The sequence below is a fragment of the Microtus oregoni genome, unplaced genomic scaffold (genome assembly GCF_018167655.1).
Source record: "Microtus oregoni isolate MIOR12 unplaced genomic scaffold, Mior012 000042F_ref0000377, whole genome shotgun sequence".
In the NCBI taxonomy this organism is placed as follows: domain Eukaryota; kingdom Metazoa; phylum Chordata; class Mammalia; order Rodentia; family Cricetidae; genus Microtus; species Microtus oregoni.
The window spans coordinates 5,000,446-5,020,095 of NW_024543209.1; the positions used below are offsets into that span (position 1 = coordinate 5,000,446).

Here is a 19,650-nt window from a genome sequence, read left to right on the forward strand (position 1 = left end):
TTTGGGTGTATGCGTGTGCCTGCACAGGCCAGGAGGTGTCGGACCCTTAGAACTGGAGTTACAAGTGGTTGTAAGCTGTTGACTATGTGTGCTGGGAACTGAAATCGAATCTTCTAGAAGAGCAGCAAGTGCTCTTAGCCACTGAGCCATTCCATTTTTATTTCTAAAATTGTAAAAGGTCCTGAAATTTAGTCATGTGACAGTTACTTTTGTGTGATGTGTGTATGTGTTTTGTGTGTAAACATGTAGGGGGTACCTATGTAGAATACATGTGTATGCACATGTGTGTGCAGGCTAGAACCCAATGTGCCCAAGAGTGGAGTGTTTTGGTCAGTCATTATTTTTTTTAAAGACCCATTTCTGTATTTATGTTTATGGATGGGTGCTTTATCTGCGTTCATATCTCCACACCAGAGAGGCCATTGACTCTCATTATAGATGGTTGCAAGCCACCATGTGGTGGCTGGGAGTTGAACTCAGAACCCCTGGAAGAGCAGCCAGCGCTCTTATTCCCTGAGCAGCCTCTGCACCTTCTACCTTTTCAGACGAGGTCTTTCACTGAGCCAGTAGCTCACCAGTTTGGCTAGACTGGTTGGCCAGTTAGTCCCAGAGATCTTCTCTCTTGCCCTCCCCAGCCCTGGGGTTACAGACAAGCACAACCAGTTACAGCCCTGATTACAGCCAGTTTTTATCTGACCTCCGGTCCTCATGCTCATATGGGAAGCACAACTATCTCCCCAACCCCATATTATTTTAAATTACACTCAAAGGGGGCTAAACTCTTCACCCAGATGAAAGGAACAGAGATTGGGAGCCAAATCCTGGGGAAAGGGGTGGAGCCTTTTGTTTTTTTTTAGGCAATTGTGTGTGTGTTTTGTTTTGTTTTGTTTTTTACTATATTAAGATTCCTGAAGTAATGAGTCAAGAAAAAAAAAGATTGAGCTAGGCTCTTGGTTTTGGAGACTCTAGATCCATTGCTTCAGCCACTGGTGGAGTGGCAGGGGAAGATGCCACAGAGCAAAAATGGTCATCTTGTGACCACGAAGTGAAAAGAGAGGGAGAGAGAGGCCAGGGTTCCATAGGTCCCTATATGAGCACTCCCCGAGTGATGTAAGGACTTCCCATTAGGTCGCAGCTCCTGAAGATTTCAGTGTTCCCCACAATGCCACTCTGGGGAATGAGCCTTAAGCACAATGGAACTTGGGGAGGACATTCAACACACACATGCACATGCATGCCTGTGTGCGTGCCTGCATGTGCCCGAGCATGTGCACAGAGCCACTGAGTCCACAAGAGGGCATTGAGTCCCCCGGAGCTGGAGGGGATAGGTGATTGTGAGCCACCTGAAATGGTCACTGGGCACCAAACTCAGGTCCTCTACAAACGCTAACTCTCCAGCCCCTGTGGGCAGTCTGGAAATGTCTAAATGTCAGGCTGTATTGGGTGGAATCCAGGGCAAGGCTTTCACGTAAGACCAGTAAAGATTACCACACAGATGGCTTTTAAAGCTGCCCATGCGCTAATGTTGTCCATTCTTTGACATTTGGTCCATTCACGGCCTGGGTGGAGGGCATACTCAGAGTCATCCGGCACTGAAGCGGATGAAGCAAGACCTGCCAAACCCGTAGTACACAAGTGCACGCCCAGATGACATCCCCTTCTGAGAAATCACTTCTCACTCCCTGCGCACGTCCATCCCCTCCCAGGCCTTTCTTCCCTTCAGTCCTGGGTGCCTGCAGGGGTGCCTGTCAGGGCTGTGCCTCAGGCCCCTCACAAGCCACCCATACTGGAGGCTCAAAGATGTGGTTTAACTCTTTCAGCAATTCTGGGTCCTATCTGGACTCCACAGGCTCCTCCACCAGTCTAGAAAATTCTCTCTCCTAACTCCAGTGTGCCTTCTGGAACTCAGGTCCAGCTCTCTTTTCTTTCCACACATGTCCGCAGTCTTTTGTTTTCAACTTTGAAGGCCTTACCTACTCCCACCCGCTCCCACCCCCATGAGCCCCTGCAGCCCTATGTTGTCTCAATTGGTGTCCTAAACCAGAAGCCTCCCAATGTTAGCACCCGAGGAAGAGGCGGTCTGGCATTTCCAGTGCCCACGTCACTCTTGTGTACATGCTTGGCTTAGTCCTAAAGATTTTACATATCCTCAGCTATAGTATTCTCCGGCTAATAACACAGTGCTATGTAACAGGTCAATATAAAGAAAAGGGGTTTGATCCCAGGGTGAGGGCCACATCTGGGGACGCTGGCCGCCTTCTAGCAGTTTCCCGGAATGGTTCCAGGCATCACTGGGGAAAGAGACAGACAACACATATGTCTGTCTCTCCTGGCCTCTCTCCTTTTATGAAGTCTCCAGGATCCAATCGTGGGACTCTCTTCTGATGACTTTATCAAACCCTTGTCACCTCGCAAAGGCCACACTTTGTCTGCAGCTACCGGGCATTTAGAAGGTGACGTATGCACTTCTGAACTCAGGGAGTCTGTAATCTGTGAGGCAAGGGATGATAAGCAGATGATGTGGTGGGAAGCAGTGATAAAGGATGAAATGTGACAAGGACATCATTTCAGATGAGGTGGTCAGGCAAGGGCTGATCTAAGGAGGGGACATCCAAACACATACCTGAGTGGAGTAAGTAGCAAGCCCCTCCCCCCACCGTGTGTGTGTGTGTGTGTGGGGGGGGAACAGCTAGTGTAAAGGCTCCGAGATAAGAGCAAACTCTGCCTTCCGGGTGTGCAGCTAGCAGGTCAACATGTTAGGCTAGAGTCTGTAGCCAGATGTTGTCCCAGTGACAAACCAAGGTGGGAACCAATGAGTTTATAAGGCTGACTTGCAGAGCCATAGGCAAGGGGTCACCAGAAGGAGCGTGGGTATTCTTAAAATAGCCACATTGGACAGCCTGTGCTCAGCATGGGTGGTGACTCCTAACTGTGTGGACAGAGGTTCCTCTTCTCTTTGGTTCCCACCTAAATGTTCTCCAGTCCAAAGGCCCCAAGGCTACATTCAGTTAGGGTAGAATTATATGCAATAGGGCAGCAATGGCTGTATACTTAGGTGGCCCCTAGTGACCCCCCAATACCCATTCTTTCTATGAGGAAATAAGCCCAGCTATGCTGATATTTTTCTAACAAACCCAGCCAAATTCCTGAAGGCAGTAAGTTTGAGAGATAGTTTTGTACAGCATTTTAAATTTTTATTTATTAATTATTATTGTTTTGGTTTTTTTGAGACACAGTTTCTATGTATAGCCCTGGCTGTCCTGGAACAAGTCTGTAGACCAGCCTGGCCTCAAACTCACAGTCTGCCTCTCCCTCCTGAGTGTTGGGATTAAAGGCATGCACCACCATGGCCTGACTATACCTCTTTTTTAATTAATAAATTTTATTAATTATTGCGTGTATATGTGTGCACAGACATGCCATAGCACACTCATGGAGGTCAGTTTTCTCCGTCTACAATGGAAGTTCCAGGGGTTGGAGTTAAGTCATCAGACTTAGTGGCATACACCCTTAGCCACTAGGCCATCTTGCCAGCCCTAGCCTTCTTTTAAAAGATGTCAACAAAAGACCCGGTTTTCTCCTTTGTGGACACCAGGAACTGCTGGTGTAACAGGGGACTGAGAAGGTTTATATGCACAAGGCTGTAATATGGAAGATGGAGACAGGAGGACCAGAAGTTCATTCAAGGTCATCCTCCCCTAGAGAGTAAATTGGATGCCAGGCTGGACTACATGAGACCCTATCTTGAAAAAACCAAACCAGGAACTGGAAAGATGGCTCAGCAAGTAAAAGTGCTCGCTGTCCTCCCAGAGGACTTGAGTTCTGTTCCTGACACTCGTATAGGGTGGTCCACAATTACCTTTCACCTCCAGCTCCAGGGGCTCCAATGCCCTCTTCTGACCTCCGAGGGCATATGCACTCAAGTGGTATAAACCCACACCTATACATATGAAAAAAAAAATGAAAGAAAACCAAACCAACCAACGAACAAAAATCCCCAAACAACAAAAAATTATAACAGAATCCATACAGGTTATATACACAGGCTAATAGTTACTTTTAAATAGGGCAGTCGTAATAAATAGAAATGAATATCAAAATAGAGGGCATATATATCACATAGAGCATTTTCCTAGGGAGTATCCTTTTTAGGACTTTACGAATGTCAGGTAACATGGTACTATCCTGTTCTTCCTTTGCAGAGGATCACAGCAAAGTTATTTGTCCTTGGTTCCACAGCTAGTAAATGGCAGAGCCAAGAAGCAGCTTCCACCTCTGACTTTCAAGACACACACACCAGACAGTGAGTGAGCTTCCCCGCCCCTGACGCAGGACGTTGAACACTGTGTGCTGCCAATGCCAGCATCGGCCCAGTAGGTGCTCCTGCCGTGGTTCTTGCTCCGCCAGGGCTGATGGCACACCCTCCTTTCTTTTCCCCTAACGCTTCTCAGCCAGTCTTCAGCAGATCTTGTTTGCTCTTTTGTCTCAACCCTGCTCAGGCTGTTGCCAGTCCTGGAGCACTTTGTCCTTTCTACTAATGTCCTGAGGTCAGCTCTGCCTCCTCCCATTGCCACACATGAGCTTTTTACGGCGTACAGCTCTCTCCACGAGCCCTGCCTCGCTGCCGTTTGTTACAAGTTGCTTTGAACGCTATGGAGTGTCATATTCTCCACGCTTCTGTTGGAGCAGGCCACGTGCCTCTTTAGCTGAGAGCTGAAGGCCAGGGGTGAACTTGACAGACAGTAGTAACCTGATCTTTCCAGAAACATTGAGCTAGAAGGCAGGTGCCCTTGCCCTTTGGCACTAACTCCGCCCTCCCAGCACTAAGTGGGCACCGAGGGACAGGTGGTGACTATCCATTCATTCATTTAGTTGAGCGCCTAGTATCGACTAGTTAGGCCGTGCGATAAATGCTGAGGATATGGCCGGAGACAAGAGGACCACTCAGTCAGCACCACTGTTAGGATTTACCATGCAGTTCGGTCTGAGGGTCCCCAGCATCCTCTGGGCCTCAGATTCAGTAAAGAAAATAAGTGGTTGGGAACCGAAGCAGAGGACGGGAGGCTGGAGTGGCAGTGAGTACCTACGTCTCTGGAAACCAGACTCCACAGGCAGTGCAAAGACCCCATTCTGGGTGAGGTCGCCGGTGCCACATGAGGCACAAGCATGACATGGGAAACTGGTGGAGCTTGTGCAGCCAGAATTGGCTTGGTTGGGATGGGACTGGGCACACTTAGGAGTCAAAACTCTAGGGATTCAGGGCTGAGACGCTGGTGTGTGCATTCCGATTCCAGGACTGTTGTTTGTGTTTGTTACTTTGAGCAAATCTCTTAACCTTCCCGGACCTCATTTTCTTCATCAGTGAAATGGGTTTCCAACAACCATAGGGTTAAGTGCCCGGAAAGCTTCCCCCCGCGCAGCGCCCGTAGATAAAAATACTCGGGAAAGGAGGCAATGATCCACGCTGCTCACACCTCGTGGGGTTCTCCGGCTTCCCTGGGGTCCCGGCGACAGCCAGTCTTTTCCAAAGGACCCGGTCCTAGCCCATTAAGGGCCAGTCCCGCTTTGATATATTTATTTGCTTGCTTGGGCGGAGCTTGGAGCACAACAAGGAGGAGGCGGAGGCGGAGAGCACAGAGAAAGGGAAGCCACCCGGGGGCAGCAGGCTAGCCTGGCGGGGCTGGGGAGGAGTCAAGCCGGGTTCCAGCCGCACGGCGCTGCGCGCAACGAGAGCCTCGGGCGGCGGAGACAGGGGCGGGGACGACGCTTGTAGGCCAATGGTGCTCGGCGCTACCGCAAGGGCGGTGCAGGAACCCCAGCCGCTGACAGTCAAAGTAACCAACTCCGCCTTAGTACCCGCGGGATCCCGGAGCCCGAGCCCTAGCGGGGCTGAGGCCGCCCAAAGCGCGCTGCGAGCAAGCGAATATGGCAGCAGAATGAGGAGCCTTGCGCCGGGTGGTGACCGCCGCTGCGGTGCTGCAGCTCGCAATCGGCGCTTGGCACGCCACGAACTGCATTCTTAGTCGGCCTCCGGGTTATTTCATTCCGCACCAAGGACCGCGGAAAAAGGAGATCCGTAGCCCAGAGAGGGAGCTAGGAGACGGGAGCGCGACCCGGGAGAGATTCTGCGGGGATGAGCCGGCCATGGGGCGGCCTCGGCGGGGCGCACGGAGACGGCCGGCGCATCGGCGGGACCGCTGCCTGAGCCCGGGCTCCACGGGACTTCGGGGCCTCGTGCGTCCCGGCGGAGTCCCTGACGCTGTCTCTGGAAAGGACACGATACCTGCGTGGCGGACACTGCAGCGATCACAGCACTGAGGCTCCCGGAGCCTACAGGGTCTGCGGTTCGGTGTGCTGTCACACCGCCGCACGCGGGCGCCTTGCCCGGGGCTCGGCGACTGGCGCAGCTCAGCGAGGTCGGCTGCAGGAGCCGGGGACTGCGGGACTAGCCGGAGAGGCGTGCGCGCGGGTGATCCCGGCAGAAGCAGAGCCGGACGGACCTGAGCAGCCATGCTTCCCGGGGTGGGCGTGTTCGGCACCAGCCTCACGGCCCGTGTCATCATCCCGCTGCTGAAAGATGAGGGCTTCGCGGTGAAGGCACTGTGGGGCCGCACTCAGGAAGAAGCCGAGGAGCTGGCCAAGGAGATGAGTGTTCCTTTCTACACTAGCCGCATCGATGAGGTGCTGCTGCATCAGGATGTAGATTTGGTGTGCATCAACCTGCCGCCGCCGCTAACCAGGCAAATCGCTGTCAAAACCCTGGGTGAGCGACCCCTCCTCCAGCCCTCTCTTCATTAGCCCGGGTCTTTGCTTCGCACCCTCTCCAATGGCAGAAGCGTACACCCCAGGGATTCCAAACCCATGCATGTTACTCCCAGCTTTTCCATTCCCAGTCCGTGGCCTTCCCCACCTCCACGCTTCGCTCCTGGCACCACCTGGAAGCGTATCCCCACGTGTGTGGTGCGGAGGCTGGAATAGGCTTGGGTTCCAGGTATAGGAACCAGGTGGATCAGATGCAGAGATCTGAAGATGGGTTGCTGTTCCGGGAGAGGAAACTCGGTCCCCAGCTGTATGTGTTAGTGCTCCGGTGTGTTGGTGCGTGCGCGCCTGGGAGAGGCGAGCGCGCGGCCAGGAACCCTTGAATAAAGGACCGCACACGTGGCAGGGGTTTTCCCCAAGGTACCTGTTGTCAGCAGCTGTGGCACCCTATTTTGGTCATTTGTTTCTACTGTAAGTGAGTTTAGTGTGAGATGAGAGACGTGACAGCTGGCCGGAATGACCTTTTTAGGCTCTGGAAGCAAGCAAGGAAGGACAGTGGAAGTGAGAGGGGGCGGGTCTATTAGAACATTCTCAGATGTGTCAGAGGTTAGTAAAGATTGTAATTTAACCTTTGGGCAGAGTCTCCCAGAGTTGTCTTCTGCTCCAATTGGGATTAATATACCTTATATTCTTAGGAGATGGGCGTTGCTGTTTCAGAGGCAGGGATGCTTTGTGTGGTAACAGGCCAGACGCTGCAATTTCCTTTGGAAACGTGCGATGGCACCTCCGTGTTTTGCCTCCGGAATATTCCCAGACGCTGTGTTTACAAGTAGGTTGGGACTCTGCTGGGCTCAGAGGAATGTCTCGAGCAAGCCTGTCCATCAACAGCTCTCTTCCATACCTAAAACAACCCCAGTTGGCTAGTCCCAGGCGTTAATTGCTCACCCTTGGATGTTAGAGTCTTAATTGGTGAAGAAAGAGTAAAATCTCCTGAACTGGGGGCGTTGCATTATGGTAGAACACCTGTCTGGCATGCACAAGGCATTCGGTTTCAACTCTCAGCAAGGAGAAAAGAATTTTATAAGTTTTTGTTATTGACAAAACCGAGGTGAGTTACATTTTCTTAACGAAGCACCAGAGGTGCTATTATCGGAGTTTACTGTGTGATGGGGGATAGCCAGGGCTTCATGCTTTCGTGATGGGCTGTAGGCTTTCTTCTTTTCCTTTGTGAGCGCGTTTTCCCGTGGCTTGAGGTAGTCTATGATGATGAAAAATGTAGTGCCGCTGGATTTAGAAGTGGCCACACAGGCGCTAGCCGACTTCCCTGGAAGCCCCATGAGGTGCCTTGGCTTGTGTCTTGGAGGCCGCTCTTGACTGGCTTCACAGTCGTGGTTAGGAGGTGGTACACACACAACAGAGGAAGTGGAAAACCCCAAACAGTTGTCAGTCTGGCTTTGGCCGTTGTGGGGTTTACACATACTAACGTTTACCTGGAATTCGAATGAGCCGCCCTTCAACGAGTCCCGGTGAATTGTGCTTCTTTTTCCACAGCCAGCAAAAGTGATAGACCTGTGTGTCCATGTCCTGGCCCGATAAGGAGAGGGCACCAGACAAGTGAGGTTAGTGGAATCACACACATTCTCCTTTGAGTTCCAGAAACTTCCTCCAAAGCCCTACCTCTGCCAGACTTTGGGTCACACCCTTCCCCAGCAAGCCAGGTTCAACCACCTGTCCTCCCTAAGTCAATCAAAACATCCAAATTAGTCTATCCATTGTTTTGGCTCCACCCCTCCTGCCAGGTGGCCTGGCAAGCTGAGAACCTCACCTCGTTCCTTGAGAAGTTTCCCCTCTGGCTGACTCAGGTTTTAGGCTTTCTCTTCTCTCAGCATGAGATTCCTAGGGGGAATTCCAGCTTCTTGGGGGTTTATTGTTTTAATAGTGTGGTAGCTGAAGCGAAGGCTGTCTCTTTAGAGCAGCTTCATTCTGTACAGGCCAGTTGCACTGCCTCAGTGGCGAAGCTGCTGTAGAGATCTTTCTGCCACACACAGTTTGTACACCATTCAGGGCTGTCTATAACCGAGAACTTCTTGTGGGCCGGCCTGGGGGGTAGTTTGCAGTGTATAAAACATGTCACGGTGATGAAACGGGTCTCTAAGGTAGACATCTGACTGATTTTACAAATGAGGCCACCCTGATTCAGAGAGCTGAGTCTGAGCTCCCCATGGCCATATTCCTAGAGAGCTGCGCCCACCAGCCAGCCTCTCCAGTTCTTTCTGAAGCCTGCTCCATTACTACAGTTCCTTCTGTCACAGATTGCTGGGGAGGTTCTGTGTTGCTTTCTACCCCACCGCTGGAATCGGTTCCCCACATTCTGTCCCCTGCTGTCTCCTGAATCTTTCTGTCTTTGTTACCCCCTTTTTTTTTTTTGCCAAGTTGCATCCCACTAATAGACATCAAGGTTCTCAATTAGTTTCTGAATTTTTCAGAGGGTCCTGGCTCACCCCTGCTGGGTCACCTTCACAGTGCTTCAAGTTATCACACAGAGCCCTAGATACTGCTCCATTGTCAGTGCTTTTAGGAGAAGCCTTAGCTCGATGGCCTGACAGATAAGAACCAGTCTCTGATGAGACTGGCCATCAAGTCCCTGATGAGACTTGAGGCTTATGTCCTGCAAGGCATTCAGAATCTGGTGAGCTTGGGCCATCGAGATGGCTCATTGGGAGTGATGGCTTGCCATGTAAGTCTGGAGACCTCAGTGTGATCCTTAGAACCCACAAGCCGATGGAGTGGGAGAGCTGATTTCATGATATTGCCCTCTGACTCTGACTGTCATATATGCACTGTAGCCTGAGTACACACACACACACACACACACACACACACACACACACGTTTAGGGATATTTGATCACACTGTGACACTCTGAGCCTGTGTTAATAAAGTTAAATTTGGATCAGCAGGGCAGAGCCAGTGACTAGTTGACAAGAATTGACCATAGAGATTTTGGAGGACCCAGGATATGATAGAGAGGCACAGGAAAAAGTAGGGAGGAGCTTGAAAAGGATTTCCAGTCCTTTTTGATCTGGGAAGTATGGAGAGAGGGCCGGCTGGTTGCTCCTCTGCTATTGCTTTGCTTTATCAGGTTTCACCCTAATATCTTAGAACTCATCTCTCTCTCTCTCTCTCTCTCTCACACACACACACACACACACTAGAACTCCACGAGTCACAGTTAAGCTACCAGTGGGGATTTCTTGGAGAGACTCTTGGTTCATTCATCTGCTCAAGCTTCCGCCAGGCTCTCTATTGTCCCTGCAGCTGGACTAAGAGTTGTGCAGTCTTCAAAATCGATCATCTGTTGGCACCTCCTGAGTGTTGTGCTTCTGCTTCTCGATCCCACCCCTTCCCTGCGTACCCTTCTAAGCTCTCAGTACCAGGAACTTTCTAGAACCAATTTGAATGTGTTTGCTTAAAACCCAAATTGTGTTCAGTTAGTTTGAATAGGTTATATATTTACATGGTATAAATTTCAAACACTATAAATGTACATACTACAGTAGAGTAAGTGCACCCCATTCTGAGGCAATCAACCTTACTACTTCTTTCAATGTCTTCTAGTCAAGATTTTCTGGCTACAGTAGTAAATATATATATATATATGTAAGAACTTTCATATTGGATGGGCAGTGGTGGCATATGCCTTTAATCCCAGCACTCAGGAGGCAGAGACAGGTAAGTTTGAGACCTGGTCTACAGAGTGAGTTCCAGGACCGGCTCTGAACCTACAGAGAAACCCTGTCTTGAAACAACAACAAAACAACAACAACAAAACAACAACAACAACACAGTTTTTTTTTTTTTTTGATTTTTCGAGACAGGGTTTCTCCGTAGCTTTTGGTTCCTGTCCTGGAACTAGCTCTTGTAGACCAGGCTGGCCTCGAACTCACAGAGATCCGCCTGCCTCTGCCTCCCGAGTGCTGGGATTAAAGGCGTGCACCACCACCGCCCGGCCAACAACACAGTTTTAAGAGTTTTCATGTCCTCTTTTGGGTGACTGGTAAAGTCTCATTTGTGCTACTGGAAACCTGCTTTCTATCATGACATTATTAGCTCCTATGTGAATTCAACCAACCAGCAATCAAAAATACTCAAAAACCAAAAGAAATTGTACCTGCACGGAACAACTACAAATGTTTGTCTTGTCATCTCCCCCTGAACAACCTAGCAAGACCAGTACATACTGTCTTTCTACCCTAATAGCTATTCTAGGCAATCTAGAGAGGGCCAAAGCAGGGAGTATACACATAGGTTACACACAAATACTAGGCTGTACTGAGGGACTTGAGCATCCAGGAGCCTTTGTGTATCCATGGGGATTCTGGAACCAATACCCGGAGATAGGGGTAACTGAATACATATGTCTGTGTATGTAACATATTTATGTTATACACCCATATATACATACACATACATATATTTAGAATGTGAATCCATCCTTGTCATGTTTTGGGCTATATAGGGTTTCCTGGTAGGGGTGAAATGAAAGCGTATTTGACCCGTTCCCTGTTATTCAACATTTAGGTTGTTTTCCTGTCTTACACAAGCGTGGAATGAGTCATCGTGACGCACTGCCATTTTGTATACGCTAGTGTAGTTGTAGCATAAATGCACAAGCTGAGAGCCGGCCAGGGGGGCATAGTCTCATTTCATGTGACACAGATATTGCCAGATGAGCCGGCATCTGACATTCTGTATTTTGTCAGTCTCCTGAGCTGCTCCCAACAAGGCCCTGGACTTACACATCCCTGGAGTATAGTATAGTTTGGCTCACACTGTTCAGTCCAGAGAGACTACTAGCTCGGGCCAGTACCATAGGCCATTACCACCTTCTAGCTAGCCCTGGGTCAGTCCGAGCCTGTCAAAACATTGTCCCCCTGCAGAAGTCCTTTTCCCTTAGGTAATGCGGCAAGCTCTTTGGCTGCCCGTGTAGGCCCAGGGGATTCTCTGTACCATGGGAGAGGCGAATGTGTAGGAGTCTGGACATAATCACACCCACAAATGGTATGCCCGTGGTTCTCTTGGACGTCGGGCTAACACTCATACTGAGGAGGTATTTGGATTCAAGTTGCCCTGCCTCCTCTCTGCCTCTTACTTCTTAAGTAATTGGGGCTCATCCTGGATGCACCACCCGCCAGTACTAAGGCCTCTGTTATGTTCCTGGAATTCCCCAGTCACTTATCTGACTCTCTGGATCGTTGTACTGGCTCTGAAGATTGTCTAGATGGCTCACTACCCTGCCTGTGGATGGTTGGACAACTCTCTCCCCTGCCTGTGAATGGCTAACTCTCTACAGATCTATATTTTGAGGGAGTGACTTTTCGGGCCTCCCCTTCCATCTCTGGGTTCATCTCTGTCCCTGCTGTCTCTTTGCTGTTCTTGGTGACATTCTCACAGCTGGGGAGCCTCACGGGTGTCGTCTTAACTGCTCTTTGTCCCTCTGCTGGAAGGCAGCTCTTTGAGGGCTGAGCTTTTGTCTGTCTTGCTCCCTGTATAACTCTTTACCCTCTAGACAGCGCCACATACCCAGCCATCTCGCACACAGGCTGCAAATGCCTGTTAAATGACCAGTGAATGCGGACACTTTTCATTGTGTGGACATGTGACCTCAGGAGTCACAGGTTAGGAACAGGCGACACCTATCAACAGAATTTTTGTGCCCTGTGTGGTATTCTTTCCCCTTCTAACTTCACGGTTCACTGGTGTTACCTGGGGAGCCCTTCACAATATAGATTCCTGGGTGGTAACAGATGAACCATTTCTGCCTAGCTCATGGTTGCAATACTGGACCAGCTGGACACTGGAGTTGCTAAAGCTCTAGGCCTTGGGGAACTGAAGGGGGCCTCCCTCCCTGAGTAATTACCACGCAGGACTGTGCCAGAAATACCTGCTCCCTTGTGTGGCATGCGAGGACACTTGCTGCCGTGCTCTCTGTCCTCACGGTTGGAGGTGGCTGTGAAGACCCACAGGAATGGAAGGCTTCCCCAGGGTGGCAAGTGAAGCTGCAGGCTTTCCTTGAGCTCTGATCTTCCTGCGCCTGAATCCTGCCCCAACTTGTTTGGCATTTGGCAGTAAGGACCTGGAGCAGTGGAGACCTTAGCACTAAGGAGGACTGGGGGGAGAGAGGTGAGAACTGACGGTCTCGGGCCATTGTTGCCACACCAGTGATCATTCGGGCTGCAGATAATGGCAAGGGTGAACTTGGACTCGAGGGGAGCCGTTCTGAAATTCTAGCAGGCCCCTGAATTTCCAGTTCTTCCCTGGAGTTTCTTTTGGATCTCTTCCTATCTTAACACTGGGAGGGAAAAAAAAAAAAGAAGTGATTGTATTCTCTGGGTTCCTACCCCTGTGCACAGCAGGAAATGATTTTCGGTCTATCAGTTTGGTGCAGAATTGAGGAAGCCCTTGGGTATTATGTAAATGAGAGAAATTACTCTGTTTATGGTTAGGAAAACCCAGGCGTGACCAGGCTCATTGCATCTAACCGGTATTAGGTGCACTTGAGTGATCATTTGCTGGGTGTGTTGGACTTTGGAGATGGATGATTCTGCAGCGTATCATGGAAGGAGAAAGTAAATGAAGAAGTTGAGCATTTTGATACCTGACCTGAGAGAATGGCATGAAAGAGGAAATGAAAAGGTGTGTTTAATATGCAAGCAAAGTTGTGACACGTTTGCTAGCTGTGACCTAGGAAGGTGCCTTGCCACTTAACAGGTCGTGTATGGTTAAAGTAACTAGTTATAGAAAGGGTTGGTGGGCCATTCCTGTGTGATTTTGGGGAGGTAGTTGTCTTCAAAATGATTACTAAAAATTCAAACAATATTGTTATTATAGCGTGTATGTGCAGGTCTGAGGACAACTTCGAGTTGGTCTCCCTTTCTACTTGTCACGTGGGCTCTGGGGATCGAATTCAGGTTTCTAGGCTTGCGCAGTAAGCCCTTTTATGCACGGAGCCATCTCACCAGCCCTTTGGAAATTATTATTGTGTGTGGGTGGGTGTCCATGCGCCATGACAGTCATGTGGCGGTCAGAGGACAACTGTTGGGATCAGTTCTCTCCCTTCCACCTGAGTTCTAAGGATCCAAGTCAGTAAGGAATTTCACCTGCTGAGCCTTCTCATCAGCCCCGCCCATTATCCATTGCTCTTGAGCCTCCGTTAGTCTCCCCAGTGAGACGGAGCAAATGACACTACCACGTGAGACATTTAAAATGGGGAGGATTATGTCATGACCTGGCCTGTTGTCCCCATTCGGTTATATGTATGGGCTCAACAAATATTCATTTCTTTTTGTCACATGTGATCAACTCTCTAGTTGGCTTATATATGTGATGCTTTTTTTTTTTGTGGGGAGGGGTATGTGTTGAGATAGTGTCTCACCTTATAGTGCAGGCTGACCTTGGACTTGGGGCAGTCCCCTTGCTTCAGCCTCCTGGGTACAGGGATTACAGGTGTCAGTCATCATCATCCGTGCCTAGAGTGAATGGGTCTTATTTTTCAATTAAAAACATCTCTTTTTGAGAGCTCGTCATGTGCATCCCAGGTGGGACTTGAACTCACAATGTAGCTGCAGATGACTTTGACCTTCTGAGATTTGTCTCTACCTCCTGTACTAGATTGCAGACATGCACTACCATGCCTAGTTTTTATGCAGTGCAGGGGATAGAACACAGGTCTTTGTACGTGCCAGGTGGGTACTCTACCAAGCCCCATGGCGCTTTTGAAATGTTTTTTTTTATTATTATTTTCTGCCAGATTCAGAAAACAACATTTTCAAGTTTTCCTCCCTCCCTCCCTTCCTCCCTCCCTCCTTCCCTTCCTCCCTTCCCCAAAGGGAAGTTCTCTAAACCGAGCTTTTCTTTCATTTTGTTTGTTACAAACTCAGCACAGTCAGCATTCAAGGTCTACAGATTCCACACTCTCAGATCAATAAATTACAAGTGGAAATTATCCATAAAAAGAAACTGCATCTGTACCGAACACACAAACCGTTTCTTGTCATTATCCCCCAGTTTAAACGGTGCTTACATCTGGATGAGATTCAGGTGCATAAGGAATATGTGTAGGTTCTGTGCAAACAATGTTTCTTTTCACAAAGGGGGTTTGAGCAAAGACTTTGGCATTTTCCAGGACAGTCAACCCGCTCTGAAGATCTGAGGGACTGACATAGTAGCTTCACGGTGATCAGTAGGAGGCACAGAAATTACCACATCCTCATTCTGACCATCGCTTGTGACAGGGCCATGGGGCATCTCACGGAAACCAAGAGCTGATCTTGGGCACCTTGGCTGTGCATTCCTAGAGTTAATTTTGCTTCTCTCCGTGCGTCAACACTGTCATTCATCTCTGCTTGCAGCAGCTTCCTCGGCTTCCAATGTGGTAGACGAAAGCTGTCTGGCTACACACATTACAGGTTCAGCCACCTGGGAAATGCAGCCCCTCCCCTCTTCCCAGTTCTCCCTGCTTCTTCTGTCTGGTGCTGTCTCCTGGCTGTCATTTCTATGGTTACCTTTAGTGTTTAGATAGCGAAGTGGTTCTCAACCTTTATTTACTTAATGAAATGCATCGTGGCATTGCCTTTCTAGTTGATCACAGCCAAACAGTAAAAAGAACTGATGTATGTGAGGTCCAGCGAGACCACTTATTGCTAATATAAGGTCATGTATATGTCTTGTATATGCACATATATAACATAGACGCATACATAGATACTGTACTGAGGCTGAGACCCAGGATTTAAGCACTCTAATCCAGTGTAATTGTCCTGGGGGATAATGTAAAGGAAGCCGCTTATGCCTTCAGCTATCTGTGTACTCAAACAATGGCCTGCCGAGAATTAGCATATCTCCAGGAATTCGTGTTGGAAGAAGGAAAAGGCTGCCATCTAGTCAGCCAGAGTGGGAACTTGTCTCCCACGAAGGGATTTCACACAGTTGTGAAAACCTGTCCGACCACCTTGCAAGAGAAGCTGGAGCCAGACGCTGCCTTGTTAGTGATGGGCATGACCACACCTGGCCAGGACTGCTTAGTTATGCATGCCTCTTGCTTTGTATTTAAATCGAATACTCACCTCAGAACCTGGAATAAGGATGTGCAGGGGTGGGGCGGCTGTCACTGGACCTCTTTCTGTTCCTCTTCCTCATCTGGCCATTTGAATAGACCAATCTCTCTCTCTCTCTCTCTCTCTTTCTCTCTCTCTCTCTCTCTCTCAAAGTTTATTTTTATTTTGTGTGTATGAGGGTGTGCCTACGTGTATGTGTGTATACTCAGGGTGTACCTGGTACCCACAGAAGTCAGGAGAGGGCATTGGAGCCCCTAGAACGGGTTGTGAACCCCCATGTGAGTGCTGGGCACTGAGCCCTTTGCAAGGGCAGCCAGTGCTCTTGCCTATTGCTCTCTCTCCAGCTCCTGGACCCCCTTTCTCTGCTTCTCACTGCTGCTTATCTTTTTAATTGGAGTAGAGAGAATGGAAAATTGGGCCTAGTTTGTGAGGGCTTGGGATGAGTTTGGGCTTCCCCTTGACTTCAGAACTTAAATAATTTAAAAGAAAGGTATGCTTGCCTGTAATTCTAGGATTTAGGAGGCTGAGGCAAGAGGGTCAAAGTCAGTTTGGTCTACACCAGTGGTTCTCAACCTTCCTAATGCTGCAACCCTTTAAATAACAGTTCCTTGTGTTGTGGTGACCACCAATCATAAAATTATTTCATTGCTATTTCATATGTATAATGTTGTTACTGTTATAAATTGTAGTGTAAATATCTGTGGTTTTTGATGCTCTTAGATGACCTCTGTGAAAGGGCCTTTGGTCCCCCCCAAGGGGTCACGACCCACAGGTTGAGAATCATAGGTCTACATGCTGAGACCCTTCTCTCTAAATAAATGAATAAATATATACATGAGGGGCTGTACAGATAGCTCCGCAGTTAATAGCACTTACTGCTCCTATAGAAGATCTAGTTCCTAGCACCTCTATAGCAGCTCACATCCACCTGTACTCCCTCTTCCAGGGTATCTGATGCCTTCTGGCCTTGCAGGCACTGTGTGCACGATACACATGCACACATATAGACAAACATACTAAAAAACCCCAAATGAGTAAACAAAGAAAACAAAAATGCATTTAAGAAAGACAAGGCCCCATGAGTAGGGTCACCCAGAGGACCTGTCCAACTCCCCTGAGCTCCCTCTGTATGGTCCCCACCATCCAGGAAACAGTGGATTGAGAATGTCCAGCTGTGTCAAAAAAAAAAAAAAGCCAGAAGTGAAGAGTTTGAAGGTTCCCCACCTGCAGAATGGTTGGGAGTTGAGGCAACCGAAATGCGAATTACCCTGACTTGAGCATCACACATGTAGACGTGTGTCAAATTACCCCTCCTAAATATTTATGTCATTTGCTAATAATCATAAAATTTTAAAGAATATCCAAAATTAAAAAAAAATTTTGGAGCTACTGTCAATGCTACTTGCATCATTCTCTCTGCTCAGGCTCCAGTTAGTGATGGGAGCTAGTGACAGCTCTCTAGGGTCAGCGAGGGTGACAGCTCGCAGGAGCGTTGGAAGGAACCGGGTTGGGAGGAGCCCAAGTGGCTGCCTTAGCTAGTGTGAAAAGCCCTGCAAAAATGAATTCACCCCGAAAGGCTTCAAGAGGATGCTCCATGTGGGGCAGAGTTAGGGGTGCAAGATGGGGAAGAGAGGGTGCTATGGAGGGTCTCGGTCCCGGCCCGTGCTGCTGCGTGGAGCTTTGCAGAGGTTTAGCATCTTCTTGGGAATGCACACTGAAATTCAATCCCCATAATAGGAGTGTAAGAGGCTGGATCATGTGGGATCTTTAAGAGAGAACTGGGGCCCTGCCTTCATGCGAAATTAATCCAGTCCTGTGTGCTTCCCTGTCTCCAAGGGGCGGGGTGGCAGGGAGTGTACACACTGGGGGATTTGTGTGTCCCAGAACTAAATAGTGGAGGTTTTACAAGGTCTGGGTGCAGCCCTCAGTTTATTAGCAAGGACTCTATTATTAATCAGAAGGAAACATGTTCTGGAGAGTTTTCCTAAATTCACCCTGAGATATTGGAAATGAACACAAAAATAGATTCTTCCCACCCTCGCTGAACACCATAGGACTTTAGGTAGTGAGGGTACCCAAGGAAGGCTGCCATGTTGGGAACCTTTAGCAAACCTGTAAGGACTGGGCTTTCTGGTCACTAGAGAGAGAAGCAGAGGAACCAGGGACTTCACGTGCAGGAGGGCAGATGTCAGTGCCACCCCTCCCCCCACCCAGTGGGCATGTGGAGGTCAGGGTTTAACTTTCACGCTCTTGTTCACGTCGTGGTTTTGAGACAAGGTCTCTCACTTGACCTGGCACCCTAGGCTAGGCTGGCTAGTGGCTAGTGGGCCCCTAGAGATCTGCCTGTCTCCACCTCCCCCAATGACAGGATTACAAGTGCACCATGGTATGGGACTATTTAAGTGGCTTCTGAGGATCGAACTCGGGTCCTCGTGCTTGCACACTAGGTGCCTCACTTAGCTATGAAGCACCAGCTCATTGCCAGGCCTCTTTGTTTGTTTGTTTGTTTGGTTTTTGTTGTTGTTGTTTTGTTTTGAGTTGGGGTTTCTCTGTGTAGCCCTGGCTGTCCTGGAGCTCACTCTGTAGACCAGAGATCTGCCTGTCTCTGCCCCCTGAGTGTTGGGAATAAAGGCGTGTGCTACCACCGCCCAGTTAGTGCCAGGCCTCTTGATCCTGAAAGAACCTGTGAGCATATTTGGCATCCAAGTCCTGGGATCTGGGCTGAGGGGAATTAGACTTCACAGTGTAACTTCATCCCTACCTCCTGCCAACATACTGGAAGACGCCAGGAAAAGCGTGGCTTCTATCTTCATTCTTCCTCTCCCCATCCCCCCCTTCCTTCATCTGAGGGGAGAGGCTTTAACAATCTAGCACACAAAGCCTCAACAGAAGGAAGGGTCATCACTATTTTGCTGATTACTATGGCTTCCCCTTCCCCGCTCCCCCTTTAAGTCCTCTTACTGATAGGCAGCCCGAGTCATTGGTGTGAACATTCCTTAGGGAGCCTAGGCGGTTGCATCCCAGCTTGTCAGAGCTTGGGAGGGGGTAGAAGAGAAGAGCAGAGAGGAGAGAGCCTGCATGTGGGGGTCCAGGGTGAGTAGGGGTGGTGGAGGAGAGGAGTGTGCATCTGAGAGCGCGAACACACGTGACAGAGTTGAGTGTCTGCAGAGTGGCTCTCCACTGAAGCCAAGTGCACAGCACTCAGTTTGGATTGCTGGCTATTTGGAGGGAACTCTGCTCATCTCCGACACGAATGTGAATAACCGGGTGGTAGAAAGTGAGCTGTGCTTCTCTGCTCTTAGAGCTAGGGCATCAGAGGAGAAAAGAGCAGTAACCACAAAAACGGGAGGGAGATGCTGCGCGGTGTGTTTGCAAAGGCTTCTGTTCCCTGCAGCTCCAGTGAGAGGGACAATTGTTTACACCCCATCGTGATGTCGCTCTCAGAGAGTCCTGGGAGACATGGTTGGAGCCCTAGGGGATGTGCTTGTCTGATTTAATATGCAGGGCTATTCACGTCCAGAGCACAGAGAGCCTGGCTTTCCCCCTAAGGCCCATGGGTACCACAATGCTAGGTTTGTCTGTGGAAGTGAGATTTAGCCACTCCTTCCTGACCGAATGCAGCTGCCTCCCTCCACAGCCCAGGCTTGGGGGATTCCAGAGTCATCTGTATCCTGAGCCCTTCTTGGCTCTTTCCAGCCTTTTGGCCTCTAGTGTGATTATACTGGCTCCTTCTGGTTCTGGGGAGACCTACATTGAATTTCCTGGTCCCTGGCTT

At 49.4% G+C, this 19,650-nt stretch overlaps 1 protein-coding gene across 2 annotated transcripts in view; it reads left to right on the top strand.

Moving 5' to 3' along the window:
* Nucleotides 1-5,662: 5,662 nt before the first annotated feature.
* The window catches only part of Gfod1 (glucose-fructose oxidoreductase domain containing 1), a 98,505-nt gene continuing 84,517 nt past the window's right edge, over nucleotides 5,663-19,650 (top strand). The window contains exon 1 of one of the 2 annotated variants that reach the window (XM_041632659.1): nucleotides 5,663-6,763. In XM_041632659.1, coding sequence (XP_041488593.1) covers nucleotides 6,511-6,763 — 253 coding nt within the window. In that variant the 5' untranslated portion in view covers nucleotides 5,663-6,510. Of the gene's footprint in view, nucleotides 6,764-6,798; nucleotides 7,180-19,650 lie in introns of those variants that run through there. The other variant, XM_041632660.1, reaches the window with a different exon arrangement.